The 18,406-nt window shown below is 39.4% G+C and overlaps 1 protein-coding gene across 4 annotated transcripts in view; it reads right to left on the reverse strand.

Moving 5' to 3' along the window:
* The window catches only part of MMS22L (MMS22 like, DNA repair protein), a 137,223-nt gene extending 127,478 nt beyond the window's left edge, over window positions 1-9,745 (reverse strand). Inside the window, exons 1-4 of one of the 4 annotated variants that reach the window (XM_019028661.4) lie at window positions 9,505-9,745; window positions 8,781-9,019; window positions 7,704-7,829; window positions 5,295-5,344 (exon numbers count right to left, since the gene is read on the reverse strand). In XM_019028661.4, the coding sequence (XP_018884206.3) occupies window positions 5,295-5,344; window positions 7,704-7,829; window positions 8,781-8,986 (382 nt within the window). In that variant the 5' untranslated portion in view covers window positions 8,987-9,019; window positions 9,505-9,745. Of the gene's footprint in view, window positions 1-5,294; window positions 5,345-7,703; window positions 7,830-8,780; window positions 9,020-9,446 lie in introns of all 4 variants that reach the window. The other 3 variants (XM_055392004.2, XM_055392002.2, XM_055392003.2) reach the window with 3 other exon arrangements.
* Between the last annotated feature and the right edge of the window lie 8,661 nt (window positions 9,746-18,406).

An 18,406-nucleotide genomic window follows, 5' to 3' on the forward strand; every position in this document is an offset into this window, starting at 1 on the left:
TTCCGTGTTAAACTGCCTAATACCTATACTTGGATTGCTCAGACAGTGCAAATAATATCTCCTTTGATTTCTTTCAAAACCTGTTCATGCTGTCCTTGTTTTCAGCCTTTCATAAAATGGTGCCACCAGTAGCCTATATGGTTCTTGATTCTTGCATTTCCTTTAACCTCATATCTAATCCTTCAGAGTCCTATTAAGTTTATAACCAAATATACACTGAAACTATCCATTTTCCCTATAAACACTTAAACTACCACAATAGCACTCTTCGCAGGTCTTTCCATGCTCTCTTTTGTCCCCCTATACACTAAGTAAAAAATCTGCTTAAAATGTATATCAATTTATCTTGTTCCCAAGTCAAAACTCTTGAAAGAATACCTATTATATTTAGAATAAAATCAAAACTCCTAATAATAATTTATAAAGCTCTGAACGACCTTTTAATACTTGCTGCCTTTCTCCCAACCTCACTCCATGTCAGCTTTCCCTCACTTACTTCAGCATTTATATCAGCAATAATTATCTAGGTAGTTACTATGGGCAAAACACTGATAATCATTATATAGAGAATGAGTAAGAGACAATCTAGTAAACAAAAGCAAAGAAAACATGATGAGAATTATAGGCTACAAATTTACAGCCATACTAAAAATGAAACTAAAGTTTAATTCAAATGAACAATCATGCCACTACTGTGGCAGAATAGAAGCATAAGTGTGAAGCAGTTGTGTAAATACCTCCATATTAAACTGCATTTTTATGGCTTTATTTCACCCATAAAAAGTCATATCATCCCAATTTTCACAATTCTCGGCCACAATTAAGGCAGTACTCTCTTAAAAATAACTGCAATGAACATCTGCATCCAGGCAAGATGGAGTAAAATAATCAGATTGCTCCATCTCCCACTGTAAAGCTGAAAACCATAAAAATTACGTCAAGCAAGTTTTCAGGCTCTGGACACAAGACAATATAAGATTGCTCTCCCAGAGAGAATCTGAGCCCTACAACTGCACCAGCTCCCCACCTGGAGACAGTTTCCAGGCTTCAATATGAGGAAGAGAACCCAAATACAGCCCAACTCACTCTTTGAGATGAGGAGATACGGGATCCAAGTTTAGGGAAGTCCAAATTTGCAGGGCAAAAGTACCCAAGAAGAAAGAAGCTATACAAAATAGAGTTCTGGAAGGGTACAGAAGGGTCCCTCTGAGATTTAAGTACTGATCTGTTCAAGCATGAAAAATATTACCCAAGGCCAGGGAAAAACACCAGAAAACAATTCCCTATAAAGAGTACACAAGCCAGGTAATAGTTCAAGTTCTCACCAGCAAGCATGAAAAAAAATCTCATAATAGACTACGCACGAGAAAGAATTCTCAAAGCCTTACTAGGCTAATTTACTAGGCTAAATTAACATTAAAGGCTGCTTTTTAAAAGTCCTACCAAAATTTAAAACAAGCCTCAAAAAGAGCCAGTGGATTACAACTACACAATAGCGACCCAGAACAAAATTCAACATCTAGTTTAAGGAATAAAAATCCAGAAAGCAACAATGTGAAACCCACAATGTTCATCTAACAATAAAACATTACTATATATTCAAAGAAGCAGAAAAATATATCACAGAATCAGGAGAAAAACTAATCAATACAAATAGTTTCAGAAATGACAGTGATAAAAGAATTATTGGCCGGGCGTGGTGGCTCACGCCTGTAATCCCAGCACTTTGGGAGGCTGAGGCAGGCGAATCACGAGGTCAGGAAATCAAGATCATCCTGGCCAACATGATGAAACCCTGTCTCTACTAAAAATACAAAAATTAGCTGGGCGTGGTGGCGTGTGCCTCTAATCCCAGCTACTCGGGAGGCTGAGGCAGGAAAATTGCTTGAACCAGGGAGTCAGAGGTTGCAGTAAGCCGAGATGGTGCCACTGCACTCCAGCCTGGTGACAGAGCAAGATTCCCTCTCAAAAAGAATTATTATTAATAGCAGCAACAACAGTGGTTATAATGTATACTCCATATATTCAAGATGGATGAAAACAAGCATGAAGTCAGAAACAGAAGACATTTTAAAAAATCCATAAGGAATGTCTAGAGAAAAAAAACACACACACAATAGCTGAGACAGGGTAACACCAACAATTATATTTAAGAATAGCTCTTGGCTGAGTGTGGTGGCTGATACCTATAATGCTAGCACTTTGGGAGGCCAAGGCGGGAGGATCACTTGAGCCCAGAAGTTTGAGACCAGTCTTGGCAACATAGTGAGACCTTATCTCTACAAAAAATTAAAATATTAGTCAGGCATGATGGCGTGAGCCTGTAGTCTCAGCTACTTGGGAAGCTGAGATGGGAGGATCTGCTTGAGCCCAGGAGGTCAAGGCTGAAGTGAGTCATGATCGCACCACTGCACTCCAGCCTGGGCGATGGAGTGAGACCCTGTCTCGAGACAGAGACAAAGAGAGGGAAAGAGGGAAAAAAAACAGCTGTCAGCAAAACATGTCATTACGTATGTTATTCTGCCTCAACTGGAAATTAACCCTGGAAGCATAATGACTAGAACAAGAACTATACTCATCTGGCAGTAAGTAACTACATAGGAACTTCTTGGCACAGCTGAGGTCCAAGGGTAGCTACACAAGTTAGTGAACACAGCTACATGGCAGGGACATGTTCATGTATGGATAATATTTAACACCACTAACTTGTCCAAAATCTGTCATTAAAAGCTTTTTTAAGCAACAAAAACAGCCAAAATGTCAGTGTAACAAACAACCATCTTAACAAATAGTCCACTGCAGTGGTTTCAGGTTAATAAGTGTAATAATAATAATCTATCATAATAAATGCCTTCCATGAACCCAATTTACTTAAGTTATTCTACGTAAAGATATTTTGGTTCTTTCCACTATAATCTTTTAGTGGCTCCACAGGAGTTCCAAAATAAAAATCATACTCTCTGTCATGGTTTACAAAGCCAACTCTGCTTTTATCCCTTCCAAATTCATCACTCACACACATTCTGATCCAACCATATGTAATTAATATTTAATCCATGCTCTCTAAACTTTTATGTTTTTACACACATCACATCTTTGTTTATACAGTTTTATTTTTTTCTGCCTGGAATTCTTCCTGTCCGAAAAACTTTTCCCAAATCTTTTGCCTAGCTAATTTCTTCCCATCTGTGAAGACCCAGATCTGGCATCATTTAGTGAGGAGCTCACAGATAGACAAAGCCCTTGGCTTCCACAGCAGCTTGTACATTCCTTTATCACCGTACCTTTTCATTTACCAAGCTGACGTATGCTTGCATGTCTAGCTGTCTACACAACTGCAAACTCATCAGCAGCATATTTTTCCTCTTTGATTCGTCAGTACCTTGCAAAGTACCTGGCATGAACCAGGGACCCATCAGATGATAATGAAACAATAATACATAACATTTACAAATCACGTAACATACTAAGAAAACAAAAAATATAAAACAGCCTAAAAGCTGATAGCTAACAGCTAGGCCATGGTATCCCCTACTGAAAATAAACAATTTTCATAAAACATAAAAAATAGTCCAGGCACGGTGGCTCACGCCTGTAATCCCAGAGCTCTGGGAGGCCGAGGTGGGTGGATCACAAGGTCAGGAGTTCGACACCAGCCTGACCAACATGGTGAAACCCCACCTCCACTAAAAATACAAAAATTATCCAGGTGTGGTGGTGTGCGCCTGTAATCCCAGCTACTCAGGAGGCTGAGGCAGGAGAATTGCTTGAACCCAGGGGGCTGGAGGTTGCAGTGGGCCAAAATCACGCCACTGCACTCCAGCCTGGGTGACAGAGCGAGACTCCATCTCAAAAAATAATAATAATAATAAATAATAATGATACAGGGCCACTCCATTACAGTGAAACAAGAGAAAAACAAAACCTCTGTAACCATGTCTGAATACAAAACATGGCACTATGCAATCACACACACTCCAAACAAAACACACACACACACACAAAATGAACAAAAAAACACATCCTCCCTCTTCCAGTGACCAGGACAATACTTTTTTACTAATTAGGACCCTCCCTTTGTTTGTCTCACCTCCTAGATAAAAATTAAAATACCCACTCTTCAAATTGCCCCTGCTAATTAACAGCATCCAATCCAGAATATAGCCTTATCCCCCTTAAGCCCTACGGAAAATCACCAGAATGAGCCCCAAACATATCACAAGTCCCTTCCTACTCCCTCTTACTGACAAGCCCCAGCTTTTCCTTGTAATGTGTATTTTTCCTTTTTTCATAATCTAATAAACCTCTGTTTGACCAAAAGTGTTCCAGGTAGTCTTTGGTTGCTAGGCATCAATAATGGTAGACACTGTGTTAAGCACTTAACACGCTCAACAAAGTTAGAACTATTACTTGACGTAAGACCCACAGTTAGCTAGGGTTGGAAGCCAGGGTGACAAGGCCATGATTCTAAACACTGCACTGCACCAAAATTACTAGAAAGGAGAAGCAGCCAGACTGCACTAAAACACACTGCCCTTCAATTCCCTTTATTACCTTAGCTATACATGCAGTGGCTCATGCCTGTAATCCTAGCACTTCAGGAGGCCAAGGCAGGGGATCACTTGAGGTCAGGAGTTTGAGATCAGCCTGGCCAAAATGGCAAAATCCCATCTCTACTAAAAATACAAAAATTAGCTGGGGGTGGTGGCAGGTGCCTATAATCCCAGCTACTCGGGAGGCTGAGGCAGGAGAATCACTTGAACCCGGGGGGCAGAGGTTACAGTGAGCTGAGATGGCACCCTTGCACTCCAGCCTGGACAAAACAGCAGAACTCCCTATCAAAAAAAAAAAAAAAACAAAAAACAAACCCAACTATACCAATCTAAACAAAAGAAAAAAAAATCAGTAATCCATCACACACCAAAAGCAAACACAAAAGCAGAAAGCAGAAAAGAAAATCAAGAAGACAGCATGAGGTCTGGCACTTTTTAGTTCTCATTTAAGTTCTCTATCCCACTCCCTACCTCCAAAACAAGTACTAATTCTCTTCAGAGAAGTTTAGCTTCCTTAAGTCGGTTTTACCTTTAAAATCTACAGATTTGGGAAAATACTATATATCTCAGCTACAACAAAATTTAAAAAGTCATACTTTTCTGAACACTAAATTCGTAAACTTCTGGCCTAATGCTTCCTCTGTATTATCATGATATGCCAATTATACCATCACGGACCCATGTGCAACTCACTATAATGGAGCACCATTCCCTTTTGCATTAAACACACCTTAAACTTACCAAAATCACAACTGGACTGTAACAAGGTTTCCAAGTTGTACAGTTGTTGCCTAATTTTAAAAATGTAAGGTGAGAGTTAATTTTAGAACACTTTAAAGCATGTAACAATTATATGGACAATGTTTCCAAATTACACAGCTTCAATACCTCTTTTATTTGGGGATGATGATTAATACCTTGTGAATGTTAATTAAAGGATCAGCTTCAGGTAATGAAAACTTTAAGAAAAGATAAAATACATCTTTGCCTGACCTTCCAAAATTATCTATTAAAGACTGCATATATCTCAAAAATTATTTCAAATACCATAGACTTCACCATCAGCAAGCTACTGTTTATATCTTTAAGTTTACGGCCGGGCGTGGTGGCTCTTGCCTGTAATCCCAGCACTTTGGGAGGCCGAGGTGGGCGGATTACGAGGTCAGGAGATCGTGACCATCCTGGCAAACATGGTGAAACCCCGTCTCTACAAAAATACGAAAAAATTAGCCCGGCATGGTGGCGGACGCCTGTAGTTTCAGCTACTCGGGAGCCTGAGGCAGGAGAATGGCGTGAACCCAGGAGCTGGAGCTTGCAGTAAGCAGAGATCGCATCACTGCACTCCAGCCTGGGCGACAGAGCAAGACTCCGTCTCAAAAAAAAAAAGAAGTTTAAGACGGGGTGCAGTGGCTCCCGCCTGTAATCCTAGCACTTTGGGAGGCCAAGGCAGGTGGAACACCTGAGGTCAGGAAATCAAGACCAGCCTGGCCAGCATGGTGAGACCCCATCTCTACTAAAAATACACAAAAATTAGCCGGGCGTGGCGGGGGGGACCCTGTAATCCGAGCTACTCGGGAAGCTGAGGCAAAGAAGCGCTTAAACTCGGGAGGCGGAAGTTGCAGTGAGCCAAGATCACCCCACTGCACTCCAGCCAGGGTGACAGTGCGAGACACCCTCTCAAAAAAAAAAAAAAAAGAAGTTTAAGATACATAAAACATTCTAGGTTAACAGTTACATAATAAAATTTTAAACTGTATCATACAGTTATACAATAGAAGTTCAAAAAAGGAATAATGTAGATTAAAGTATCAGGGAAAGCTGTTATTTATCATGTTCCATCTTAATTCCTGATAGTAATTTCTTGCTATTCCTCCTAGTTGATTTCAAACTCTTTAAAAATTAACCCATATTTATAACCTATGTCCTAGATAAAGACTCGCTCATTCTGTAATGTTCAGGATTACAGAGGATCACTCACTGAGCCTGTTCTATCAATAAAACGTATGACACGGCGTAGATACAGTTAAGTCTCTTCAAAAGGTTTCATGGGATGATGGTGAGAGAATTCCTTCCACCTCTCCATTTTCCTTTAAATGTATCACATATAGATTTTTACTGTGTTTTGGAATAATTAGCTTTCAATAACTGACTCCTGTTTAAAATTACCTAAAATCTGAATATGAACTGTCTTAAATGATAATGAAGAACTTTAATTTTTATTAATTGAGATGATTTTTTTTTTGAGACAGAGTCTCGCTCTGTCACCCAGGCTGGAGTACAGTGGGCAATCTCGAATCACTGCAACCTCCGCCTCCTGGGTTCAAGCAGTTCTCCTGCCTCAGCCTCCTGAGTAGCTGGGATTACAGACGCGCGCCATCACGCCTGGCTAATTTTTGTATTTTTAGTAGAGAAGGGGTTTCACCATGTTGGTCAGGCTGGTCTCGAACTCCCGACCTCGTGGTCTGCCCGCCTCAGCCTCCCAAAGTGCTGGGATTACAAGCATGAGCCACCGCGCCTGGCCGTCCTCATCGTTTTTAAAAAGCACATATTTTTAAGAAATTCATACTGAAGTATTTACGGGTGAAATGACATGATGCCTAGGATTTCCTTACAAATACTTAGGCCAAAAGAAGAGGAGACAAGACACATGAAGGAAATGTAATAAAAAGTTGTTGTTTACTGCAACTGAAGGAGGGTATATGGATGTTCATTATATTATTATTTTGTGTATGCTTAAAATTTTTCATTAAAAAGATTTTAAATGTTGTCCAAATAATTAATATTTCTATTACACAGTCTAAACAATTTATTTGGAAAGACCATACTCTAAAGATCACTGAAAGACTATGGCTATTGCACAACAAAAATATTTTAATTTTCTTCTAAAAAATTATAGTTCAAAGCCTTAAATATTTGTCAATACATGTGTCAAATGCAAAGAATAAAGATTCTGAAAATAAAACGCAACTCATTAAAACCATTATTCATCAGGCATTGCTGCTTGATTATTGTTACTGGTAAGATAATCAAGTGAGCAACCAGCACAATTCCCCTGGTCTTTTGTAATATCAGTATTAGAAGCCACCCAACAATGTAATTTACAAAAGTGAACAACACCCACACTCACAGAAAGTTAAACCGAAGAAATACCTGAATAAATTAAAGAGTTCTCTAGATGAATTCACTAATGCTGTTTCAGTAACCCACTGAATGCCAAATATTTCCAAGGTATCTTCTTCAAAATTAGTTGGTAAAGGGTCAAGATTCAAAATCAATCTGAAATGAAAATTGTTTTAATCTCATAAAAAGTATACTAAGTACCATAATACGACGGCTCTCTTCTTTACATTATTTGAATCCATATTATACATGACATGTATAAAAAGTCAGAAAATGCCTTGGTACTTTACACATTCAAGATTACAATAGCTAGACTGTATTAAAACGTCAATCTTCTATATTGATAAAATGTACGACTAAAGTGTAATGTAACTTAAGAGGAAAAATCAACAATTCTAAAAAACATATTTCTGCCTGTCTTCACCAGTAGTCTTCAGTTGTAGAATTTCATCCTTTGAGGGGACATTTAATTTTAAAACTGCTAGCAGTTATTCTGAGCCATGTCTGGAGAATAGTATCCAACTAATGAAGTTGAGTATTCTATTTAAGGTTTCTAACAAGGTACAACTATAAGGTCAACAAAAATAGTTTCCTGACTGAAACTGCCTCAGCAGGTATTACCAAAATATTTCAAGAACAGCAGTTTTACTGTAATATATATGTACCTGCCCAAGGCAAAATAAGTCTATACACTTCTATATGTGTAGGTAGGATTAGAAGGAACAGGGACAATAAAAAATGTTTGTCTCTCTTAAAAATTACTGGAAAGCTCTAGAATATTATCACACTCTTTAGAAGGAAATACTATTGCAAAAGGCTCAGATAGTTAGGAATTCATTTTAAGTAGAAGAAAAAGTAGTGCCCAGCTCCCTACAGTAAGGGAACATCAGTTACCAAGGAAGTTTTCCCTAATACCCCAAATACTTTAGATATGCCCTTACCAAGAAGCCAGCAGAACTGATAATCATTTGTACCCTTATGATATACTAAGCTGATTTATAAAACATGACTTGGTGAACACCAAAGTTTAATGGGCTGAAATAACTAACATTCCTAAAAATCTGGTGAATAATCAGATGAGGGAAAATGTCTCTGAGTTTTACCTACCGCTTAAGGGCTCCGCTGCAGAGGTAGGATTCTCCAGAAAAATGTTTTCCTCCTCCTCTGTTGTCAACAGCACAAGAAAAGTAAGGAGGCTTGCACCATTCCGTCCCCAGCTCCAGCTCTAAGCTGTCAGTCAGGAACGTCGATGCAGCAGAACAGTTCTCCATGTTTACTTCATGTTCTGAAACACTTGGGGTTCGTCGTATCATTAAGGGCTCCAAAGAGAAGGTGTGAAGAGATTCCTGTGGGGGGGGGGGGCCGAGAGAGTGGGGATTACTTCAGAAAGTTCCCAAGACGTCCGCCAGCAGGAAGGAAAAACAAACGAACAAACCCAGAGGCCAAATTCCCAATTCCCCCTCGCCGCTCCGCCCATCAAGGCTGTCAGAACTTAAGACAAAATGCACAACCAACTGGCTGTGGCAGGGACCTCGAAATCCGGCCACTAAATCGAGCTCTGCAGCCCAGGACAAGGTGAAAAGCAAAGAAATGTCTGCAGGACATAGCGTCCCGGGCTTGCCTAGAACTGCGTCCTCCGCAACGTTTCTAAACCACTCTCCGCCCGTTTCCCAGCAGCAGGGTGGAGAACGCTCCCTCCCCGGCTCGGGGTGGAAATTAGGAAAGCAATCCCTAGAGCCAACCCCGACCCTCCAAGGAGGAGGCGAGACCCACCAGGCCCACGCCCGGCAGCACTCGGGCGGAGAAGGCGGGGTGCCGGTATCCCGCGTACCCGGCTGCAGCAAGGACCCGGGGCGTCGGTTACCCGCGGTGCCTGTCGTAACCGCTCACATTTCCAGCTCCCGAAACCTGCCTCCTGTGACCCAGACCACCACCAGGAATCTTTGGGGTCTAAACCGCAAACAGGCGAAATTCCCGCCACCGCGCGCCCGCGCTCCGGAAAGGCGGGGCCACGGCGCAGCCCTCCCCCGGCTACCAATCGCCTCGCGATATCTGCGCGGAAACAGTCGGAGCTCCACGAATTCTCGCGAGAGTCCGTCAGCCCGGGACGAGGTACTGAGAAACTTTTTTTTTTGTACCTTTAATTGGTGCGTTCGGCTGAAAGGCGGGGCCTGGTAAAAAAAAAAAAACCAGAACTGCTGCTGAGGCGGAGAGGATTTAAGGGCTATGGGTTTATCCTCTGGCCGGACCAAAGAGAAGAGATTTACTCCAGTGAGTGCGAAGTGAGTGCCTCGTTCACACCCACAGTCGCGCCGTCCCCTCTTCCCGCTCTGGGGCCAGCAACTCTTGTTAGAATGCAGATGCCTTTTGTCCATGGACTGTGAGGCAGGCAAGTGCAACATTGAATTTTCTCTGTAACTGATGGAACAAGTAGACAGAAAATTAGTATGGATATGGAAAACTTGGAAAGCACTAACCAACTTGACCTAATTGACGTTTATAGGTGACCAACCCAACAATAGCAGAATACACACTCCTGTCAAGTGCACATGAAACATTCACTAAGCGATACCATATTCCGAGCCATAAAACAAATGTCATCAACTTTAAAAAGATTTAAATCGTACAAAGTGTGTAGTCTGATCGTAATGGCATTAAACTAGAAATAAAGTAGATACTTGAAATACTCTAAATATTTGGAAATTAAGAATCATACTTCTAACTAACCTGTGAATCAGGAAAAATCACAGGAAAATTAGAAAATATGTTGAATTAAATTAAAATGAAAACACTAAAATTTGTAACAGTACCTGCTTACATTAAAAAGAAGAACTCAATTCAATAAACTTTTGTCTTAAGTAACTAGAAAAAACCCCCAGCATATTGAAACCAAAGCAAGCAAAATGAATGAAATGATAAATAGTAGAAATAAATGAGATGAAATAAATGGAAGGAAACACACGCAAAAGTTGTTTTTCTAAAAGAGCAATATAATTGATAAACCCCCTACCCAAACTGATAAAGAAAATAAACAAATTATCAGTATCAGGAATTAAAAAGGTTTCATCACTATGAAATTTAGTCATTAAAAGGACAAGGATATTAAAAGAACATTATTAACATTTTTATGCCAATAAGCATAGGTGAAATGGACAAATTCCTTAAAAGACGCAAACTGTCAAAAATCAACAAAAGAAGAAAATTTGAGTATCTCTGTATTTATCATAGTACTCAGAATCTTTGGTTAAGCCTCCCTCCTCTCTCTCTCTGCGTGCACACACACACACACACACACACACACACACACACACACCACTTCTAACAAGAAAACTTCAGGCCAGGGCGGGCACAGTGGCTTTGGGAGGCTGAAGTAGGTGGATCCCTTGAGACCAGGAGTTCCAGACCAGCCTGGGCAACATGGTGAAACCCTGTCCCTTGTCTCCACAAAAAAAAATACAAATATTAGCCAGGCGTGGTGGTGCTCATCTGTAGTCCCAACTACTTAGGGAGGCTGAGGTGAGAGGATCACTTGAGCTGGAGAGTTCAAGCCTGCAGTGAACTGTGAGTGTGCCATTGTACTCCAACCTGGACAACAGAGCAACACCGTTTCTCAAAAGCAACAAAACAAACAAACACTCTCCAGGCCAAATGGCCTTACTATTAAATTCTCCCAAACATTTAAGGAAGGAGTAATACCAATTCTATACTAACTCTTAGAGAAATTAGGAGATTGGATGCTTGTTTTATGAGGCTAGCACCACACTGGTATCGAAACCTGACAAAAGACAATTACAATACAATATCACATGCAAACATAAAAGCAGAAATGTTAGCAAGCAAAATCCAGCAGTACATAAAAAGGATGACATATGATGGCAAGGTGCAGTGGCTCACGCCTGTAATCCCAGCACTTTGGGAGACCAAGGCGGGTGGATCACTTGAGGTCAGGAGTTCAAGACCAGCCTGGCCAACATGGTGAAACCTCGTCTCTACTAAAAATACAAAAATTAGCCGGGTATGGCGCCATGTGCCTGTAGTCCCAGCTACACAGGAGGCTGAGGCAGGAGAATCGCTTGAACCTGGCATGGGGAGGTCACAGTGAGCCGAGATCGCGCCACTGTACTCCAGAGCAAGACTCCGCCTCAGAACAAACAAACAAAAAGGATGACATATGACAAGAAAATTAGATTCGTGTTAGGAATGCAAGGTTATTCAAATTTCTACGAGTAATCAGTTCATTATATCAATTCTATAAAAAGAAAAACTGTAAAAAGACACTGAAAGATCACTTGATAAATTCAACATCTATTCATGATAAAAACTCTCTGCCAACTAAGAATGGAAGAAAACTCCCTACCTTATATGTGATATCTATGACAAACCTGCTATTAATATCATACTTAGTTATAAAAATGAATGTTCTTTTCCTAAGATTGAGAAAAAGGCAATGATGTCCACTTTTTCCACTTCTCTCAACATTTTACTGGAGGTAACTAGTCAATGCAATAAGGAAGATGAAGAAATAAATGTCATATAGATTGAATAAGAAGAAGTAAAACTGTCTTGATTTTCAGATGACATAATTATTCATATAGAAAATCCTAAAAATATCTCTACAAATATCTATAAAAACTATGAGTTCAGCAAGGTGGCGGGGTTCAGTGATATACAAAAATTAATTGTATTTTATAGACATGAAAAGACAATTTGAAAATTAGAGTTTAGAAAACAACACCATTTAATGACATAAACAAGGTTTAAATTTAACAAAATATGCATCAGATTTTGTTTGCCAAGGATTCCAAAATATTGCTGAAAAAAATTCAAGAATATTCAAGTAAATAGAATGAGATTGCATAATCATAAATTGGAAGACTCAATATTATTAAAAGTTCTCCTGAAGTTTATCTATGGCTTCAAAGGACTGCCAATCAAAATCCTAATCCCAGAGAACTTTCTTTTGTAGAAACTGACAAATGCATTCCAAAACTGATATGGAAATGCAAAGGGCCTAGAGTAACCAAAACAATTTTGAGTAAGAATAGTGTTGAAAGAATTCCAGTACCTGATTTCAGGACTTGCCATTAAGTTACAATAATCAAAACAGTATGATTTTGATCTAAGGGTAGACATAGCCAGTGGAAAAGAATAGAGACTCCAGTAACAGGCACCCATACACATTTGATCATCTGCTTTTTGGCAAAGGTAATTCCATGGTGAAAGGATAGTCTTTTCAACAAATAGTGAGAGAACTATTGGATACTGATACACTTAAAAATGAACTTACCTCATATTATAAAATTTAACCCAGTAAGGATCATAGACCTACATGTAAAAGCTAAAACTCTAAAAACTTTTAGATATTCAGCTTGCTAGTAATCAAGAAAATGCCAGCAAAGAAAAGCAAGAAATAAGGCTAGTCCACAGAAGAAAAATCAAGTGTGTGTGGTATGGTATGATGTCTGTCATGAAATCCAAGAGAAGTATTTTATGAAAGAATGGGTAAGCTACATCAAATATTGCTGATAAGTGAAATAATAAAGGAAAACAGAGTAATCACTGGTATTGGCAAGAAATAGGTCATTACTAATGTTGATAAAAGCTGTTTAAGTTGAGTAGTTGGGGAAAAACATCTGATAGGAGTGGGTCATATAGAAAATGGGAGGTGAATCAGCAAATATCAAAACTTTACCCAGGAATTTAATTGAAAATAAAGCATAAAAATAGGACAGAGGGACATATAGGGATCAAGAAATGGTATTTTCAAGATAAAAAATGTTAGAACATGTTTGTGAGGCTATGGCAGTTATTAAATGGAAAGAAAAAAGATGCTGAACAGAAGGGGAATAATTGCGAGAATAAAGGCATTGAAAAGATGAGAGGGGATAGTATTCATTACACAGATGACATATCAACCTCTGATAGGCTCAAGAAAAAATTTTTATCCTAATAGGAAGAGTAAAAAAAAAAAGTAAATCTTAAAAATACAGAATAAGATGGCTGGAGGTGGTGAACTACGTGTTGGAATGTTGAGTTGTTTTTGTTTTATTTCATCTATTTCTCTATGACACATCAACTGGAAGTGAGAAGAAAGAGTAGTTGTTAGAAATTAGAGAAGAGGTGCAATATTGTCATATTGGTGAGTAGAAAAGTATATTTACTAGGCAAAGATAATAAGAATGTCTGGAAGTGTTGAGTTATCATTTGAGATTTGTGACAAAAAATTAGAGTTCAGTCATCATGGTTTTGTCATTTTCTCCAGCACCATTCAGCTACTTGGTAAAAGAGGGCAGGACAGGCCAGGTACGGTGGCTCATGCCTGTAATTCCGACACTTTGGGAGGCCAAGGCAGGTGAATCACTTGAGGTCAGGAGTTCAAGACCAGTCTGGCCAACATGGTGAAACCCTGTCTCTTCTAAAAATACAAAAATTAGCCAGTTGTGGAGGCACACACCTGTAGTACCAGCTACTTGGGAGGCTGAGGCAGAAGAATTGCTTGAACCCGGGAGGCAGAGGTTGCAGTGAGCCGTTATCATGCCACTGCGCTCCAGACTGGGGGACAGAGCGAGACTCCATCTCAAAAATAAATAAATAAATAAATAAATAAATAAATAGAAAACCAACAACAACAAAAAACAGGGAGGACATATGATAGAATTTGAATGTTGTATAATAAATGAACCCATTCTAACTTGCTGCTTTTTAAAAAATATACCCACAAACCATCTATTTAATAATGTATTCTTGTGTTTTCAGGTATCAGACTCAAAGTCAAACAATTTAATATGAATGTCATGTTTTGTAGGAGGGAAACTTTTCACAAATTCAACTTAATATGATATATTCCACTGATTGAAAGGTCTCAGTTTCAGAAAGTTTATGTTTTAATTGAAATCTTATTTAAAGTTTAAGACTGTTCCTTCTTATCCCTTAAATGTAAATGAGGATCACCTTACCTCTTTATAGTAACTGCTGTTAAGTCTAGAATTGGATTCAACATTGTAGCAATATCTGACCAATATTAACTCCAGTTCTAACGATCTTATTATTACAGTTGGACACTGTTGAGGATACACTGAGATAGCTCAACTTAGTTATGGCTTTTAGTTCTGTGCTGTGCTATGGAAAATATTAGGTTATCTCCATGAGCTATCTATTGTAAATGTTTATACAACCTACTGTAAGCTGACTTTCTGTTGACCCACAGTATTTTAATGCACTAATTTTGTGCAACAGATAATGAACTCTTAACCTCTCAAGTGCTACTCCCTGGCACACATATTGTGATTTAAACAACTACTTCAGTAGCAACAGAGAAATGTAGTTGGTTAAGAAGGAACAACTTTCCTATAAAAGGAAAAGGACTTTTCATACAACTGTTCAAGGCACTTAGTCATTAACAAGGGAATACACCACATAGAACTTTGAAAAAATCTACGTACAAGAAAAACTCCATTATTGATCCTCATTCATTTTTCTATAGCTTTATCATCTTTCCCTCCTGCTTGTGCTCTTAATCCATTTTCTTTTACCTCCAGGAGCTTGATCCTTCAATTACCACTATTTCTTCAACCTTCAACCACTCCCTCTCTCCTGTCTTCTTTCCCAAAGCCTACTGTGATAGACATCTTCTAAGATTGCTCTCAGTAATATCTGCCAGTACTCATGTCCTTGTGCAGTCTTCTCCCCTTGTGTGGGCCGAACCTAAAGACTTGCTTCTATTGAACAGAATAAAGCAAAAAGTGATGAGATATCACTTCCACAATTAGGTTACAAAAGACTGTGATTACATCTTGCTAGAACTCTCTCTCTCACTAACATTCTTCCCCTGTCAGCTTCTTGATTAGTTCACTTCGATGCAGTAAACTTCCATGTTAGAAAGGCCCACATGGCAAAAACTGAGAGCAGACGCTGGACAATAGGTAGTGAAGAACCATGGTCCTCAGTCCATCAGTCCACAAGGAACTGAATTCTGCCAACAATCATCTGAGCGAGTTTGGAAAGCAGATTCTTCTGCAGTTGAGCTTTGAGATGACTAGGCCTATATCTATTGTATCTAATACAATAGATAGCTCATGGAGATATATAGTAAATAATTTAATCTTGTCCAAAAAGGAGTCTGGGCCTTTGCCCTTGGCTTATGAGAGGTAATTTCTAAGCCTCTGGAATGTTGTGTCTGATGAGAGTGTCTTTTTTGCCTGGGGCCTAGGATCATACAGGATAATCTAACAGTGTGATTTGGGCTGGCAGTTGGCCATGCCTGAAAGATCAAAAATGTAATTTAGGGTGGGTCTTTGAGTCACGTGATATCAGTCAATCTGGAGACTGAGATCAACCATGTGGGTAATCACTCTAACACGCCTGCATAATGAGGACCCACTAAAAAGTCTGAACACTGAGGCTCAGGTGAGCTTCCCTAGTTGGCAGTATTCTGTGCATATTTTCACACGTTGATGCTGGGAAAGTAACACATCATGACTCCACTGGGAAAAGAAAACAGAAGTTTCACCAAACAGAAGTTTGATACTTTCTCATATGGGTTTCTTCTCTTGGCTGATTTGAATCTGTGTCCTTTCCTTGTAACCATAACTGTGAATATAATAGTTTTCAATAAGTTCTGTGAATTTCTCTAGCAAATTATCAAAGATTAGGGTGGTTTTGAGAACCCCTTGGACCTATAATTGGAGTGAAAATTGAGGGCAGTGGTAGTGTGGACTGTCTGCCCCCAACTTCACGGTTGGCTAAACTATTTTAGCAACATTGCTGCCAGCTAACCACCCATGGTGACTGACAACTTGACTGCACCTGTGAAAGTCCTTGAAGCAGAGGATTCAGTTAGCCCACCTCCGGATTTCTAGATGAGATAATAAATTTTGTTAATATAATAAAATTTTGTTATCTTGAGAAACTATGAGATAATAAATTTGTTGTTTCAAGCCACTAAGTCTTGGTGTAACCTATTACATAGTAATAGATAATTAATATAACTAATAGCATACTTTTAAAAAAACAATAAAGCTTGCTTCAAGCCAAGAGTTCAATATCAGCTTGGGGAACAAAGCAAGACCCTGTCTCTACAAAACATTTAAAAAATTATCTAGGCATGGTGGCACATGCCTATAGTCCTAGCACTTTGAGAGGCAGAAACAAGATGATTGCTTAAGCCCAGGAGTTGGAGGCTTCAGTGAGCTATGATTGCACCACTGCACTTCAACTTGAGTGAAAGAGCAAGACTCTGTTTCTGAAATAATTTAAAAAATTGAAAAAAAATAAAGCAGCCAGGCATGGTGGTTCTTGCCTGTAATCCCAGCATTTTGAATGGCGGAGGCAGGTGGATCACCTGAGGTCAGGAGTTTGAGACTAGCCTGGCCAACATGGTGAAACCCTGTCTCTATTAAAAATACAAAAATTAGCCAGATGGTAGTGGTGCTCGCCTGTAATCCCAGCTACTTGGGAGGCTGAGGCTGGAGAATCACTTGAAACCGGGAGGCAGAGGTTGCAGTGAGCCAAAATTGGTCACTGCACTCCAGCCTGGGTGACACAGTGAGACTCTGTATCAATCAGTCAACCAACCAATAAAGCAAAACAAAACAAACCTTGTTTTCTTGTATTTAAATAGTCACATTGATTCCAAATCTAACCAAATGATAATAAGCACCCTCCAGGTCTCATGCTCTCTATATATCTTTTAACTAATATCCTTATTTTTAGAGCATTTTTAGGATTATTAAAAAAATTTTTTTTCACCTTTTATTTTTACAGATGGAGTCATGCTATATTGCCCAGGCTGGTCTTAAACTCCTGAGCTCAAGGGATCCTCTCATTCTCAATTCAGCCTCCTGAGTAGCTAGGACTACAGGCATATGCCACTGCACCCAGCTTGAATTTTTAGGTTTACAGAAAAATCGAACAGAAAGGACAGAGAGTTCCCATGCATTCCCTTACCCTTCTTCATACATAAATTACCTTACCCTTTTTCACACTCTATATTTTTTCCTAACCAACCTACTCCAAACACATTTTCTATTACTACTTCCATGCAGATTACCTATTTAAAATAAGCTGGAGTGCAGTGGCGTGATCTCGGCTCACTGCAAGCTCTGTCTCCCAGGTTCACACCATTCTCCTGCCTCAGCTACTGCAGGCGCCCACCACCACGCCTGGCTAATTTTTTGTATTTTTTTAGTAGAGGCGGGTTTTCACCGTGTTAGCCAGGATGGCCTCAATCTCCTGACCTCGTGATCTGCCCGCCTCGGCCTCCCAAAGTGCTGGGATTACAGGCGTGAGCCACAGTGCCTGGCCAAAATTGAGATTTTTATTGTTATGTCCTCAGGATTTAGGATAGTACCTGTATACGTGGTAGGTCCTTAAAAATATTTTTGATTAAATGAATAGAATGTTGCATTTAGTGTTTAACTACTGATAATCATATCTTAGTTTTGGAAATCTTTTTGAAAGATGTTATTATGTCACTTTCTTTTCGTCAAAGTTTCTGCTGAGGGACAAACCTGAGAAAAATAGCTGTAATGTATCCAATATTCTAACTGAGGTGCTAGACCACTATTGCAAAGGAGGTGGCCAAAATTTACTTTTATCAGCAAATTTGCTTTTATTAGCTCACTGTGTGTGTGTGTGTGTGTGTGTGTGTATAAAATAATTCACTAGGGGGGATAAAGTTTCTAGAGTTAGGATTTTTTTAGAGACTAAATATGGAAAGGTGCAGTGTTTTCACT

The sequence above is a fragment of the Gorilla gorilla genome, chromosome 5 (assembly GCF_029281585.2).
Source record: "Gorilla gorilla gorilla isolate KB3781 chromosome 5, NHGRI_mGorGor1-v2.1_pri, whole genome shotgun sequence".
In the NCBI taxonomy this organism is placed as follows: domain Eukaryota; kingdom Metazoa; phylum Chordata; class Mammalia; order Primates; family Hominidae; genus Gorilla; species Gorilla gorilla.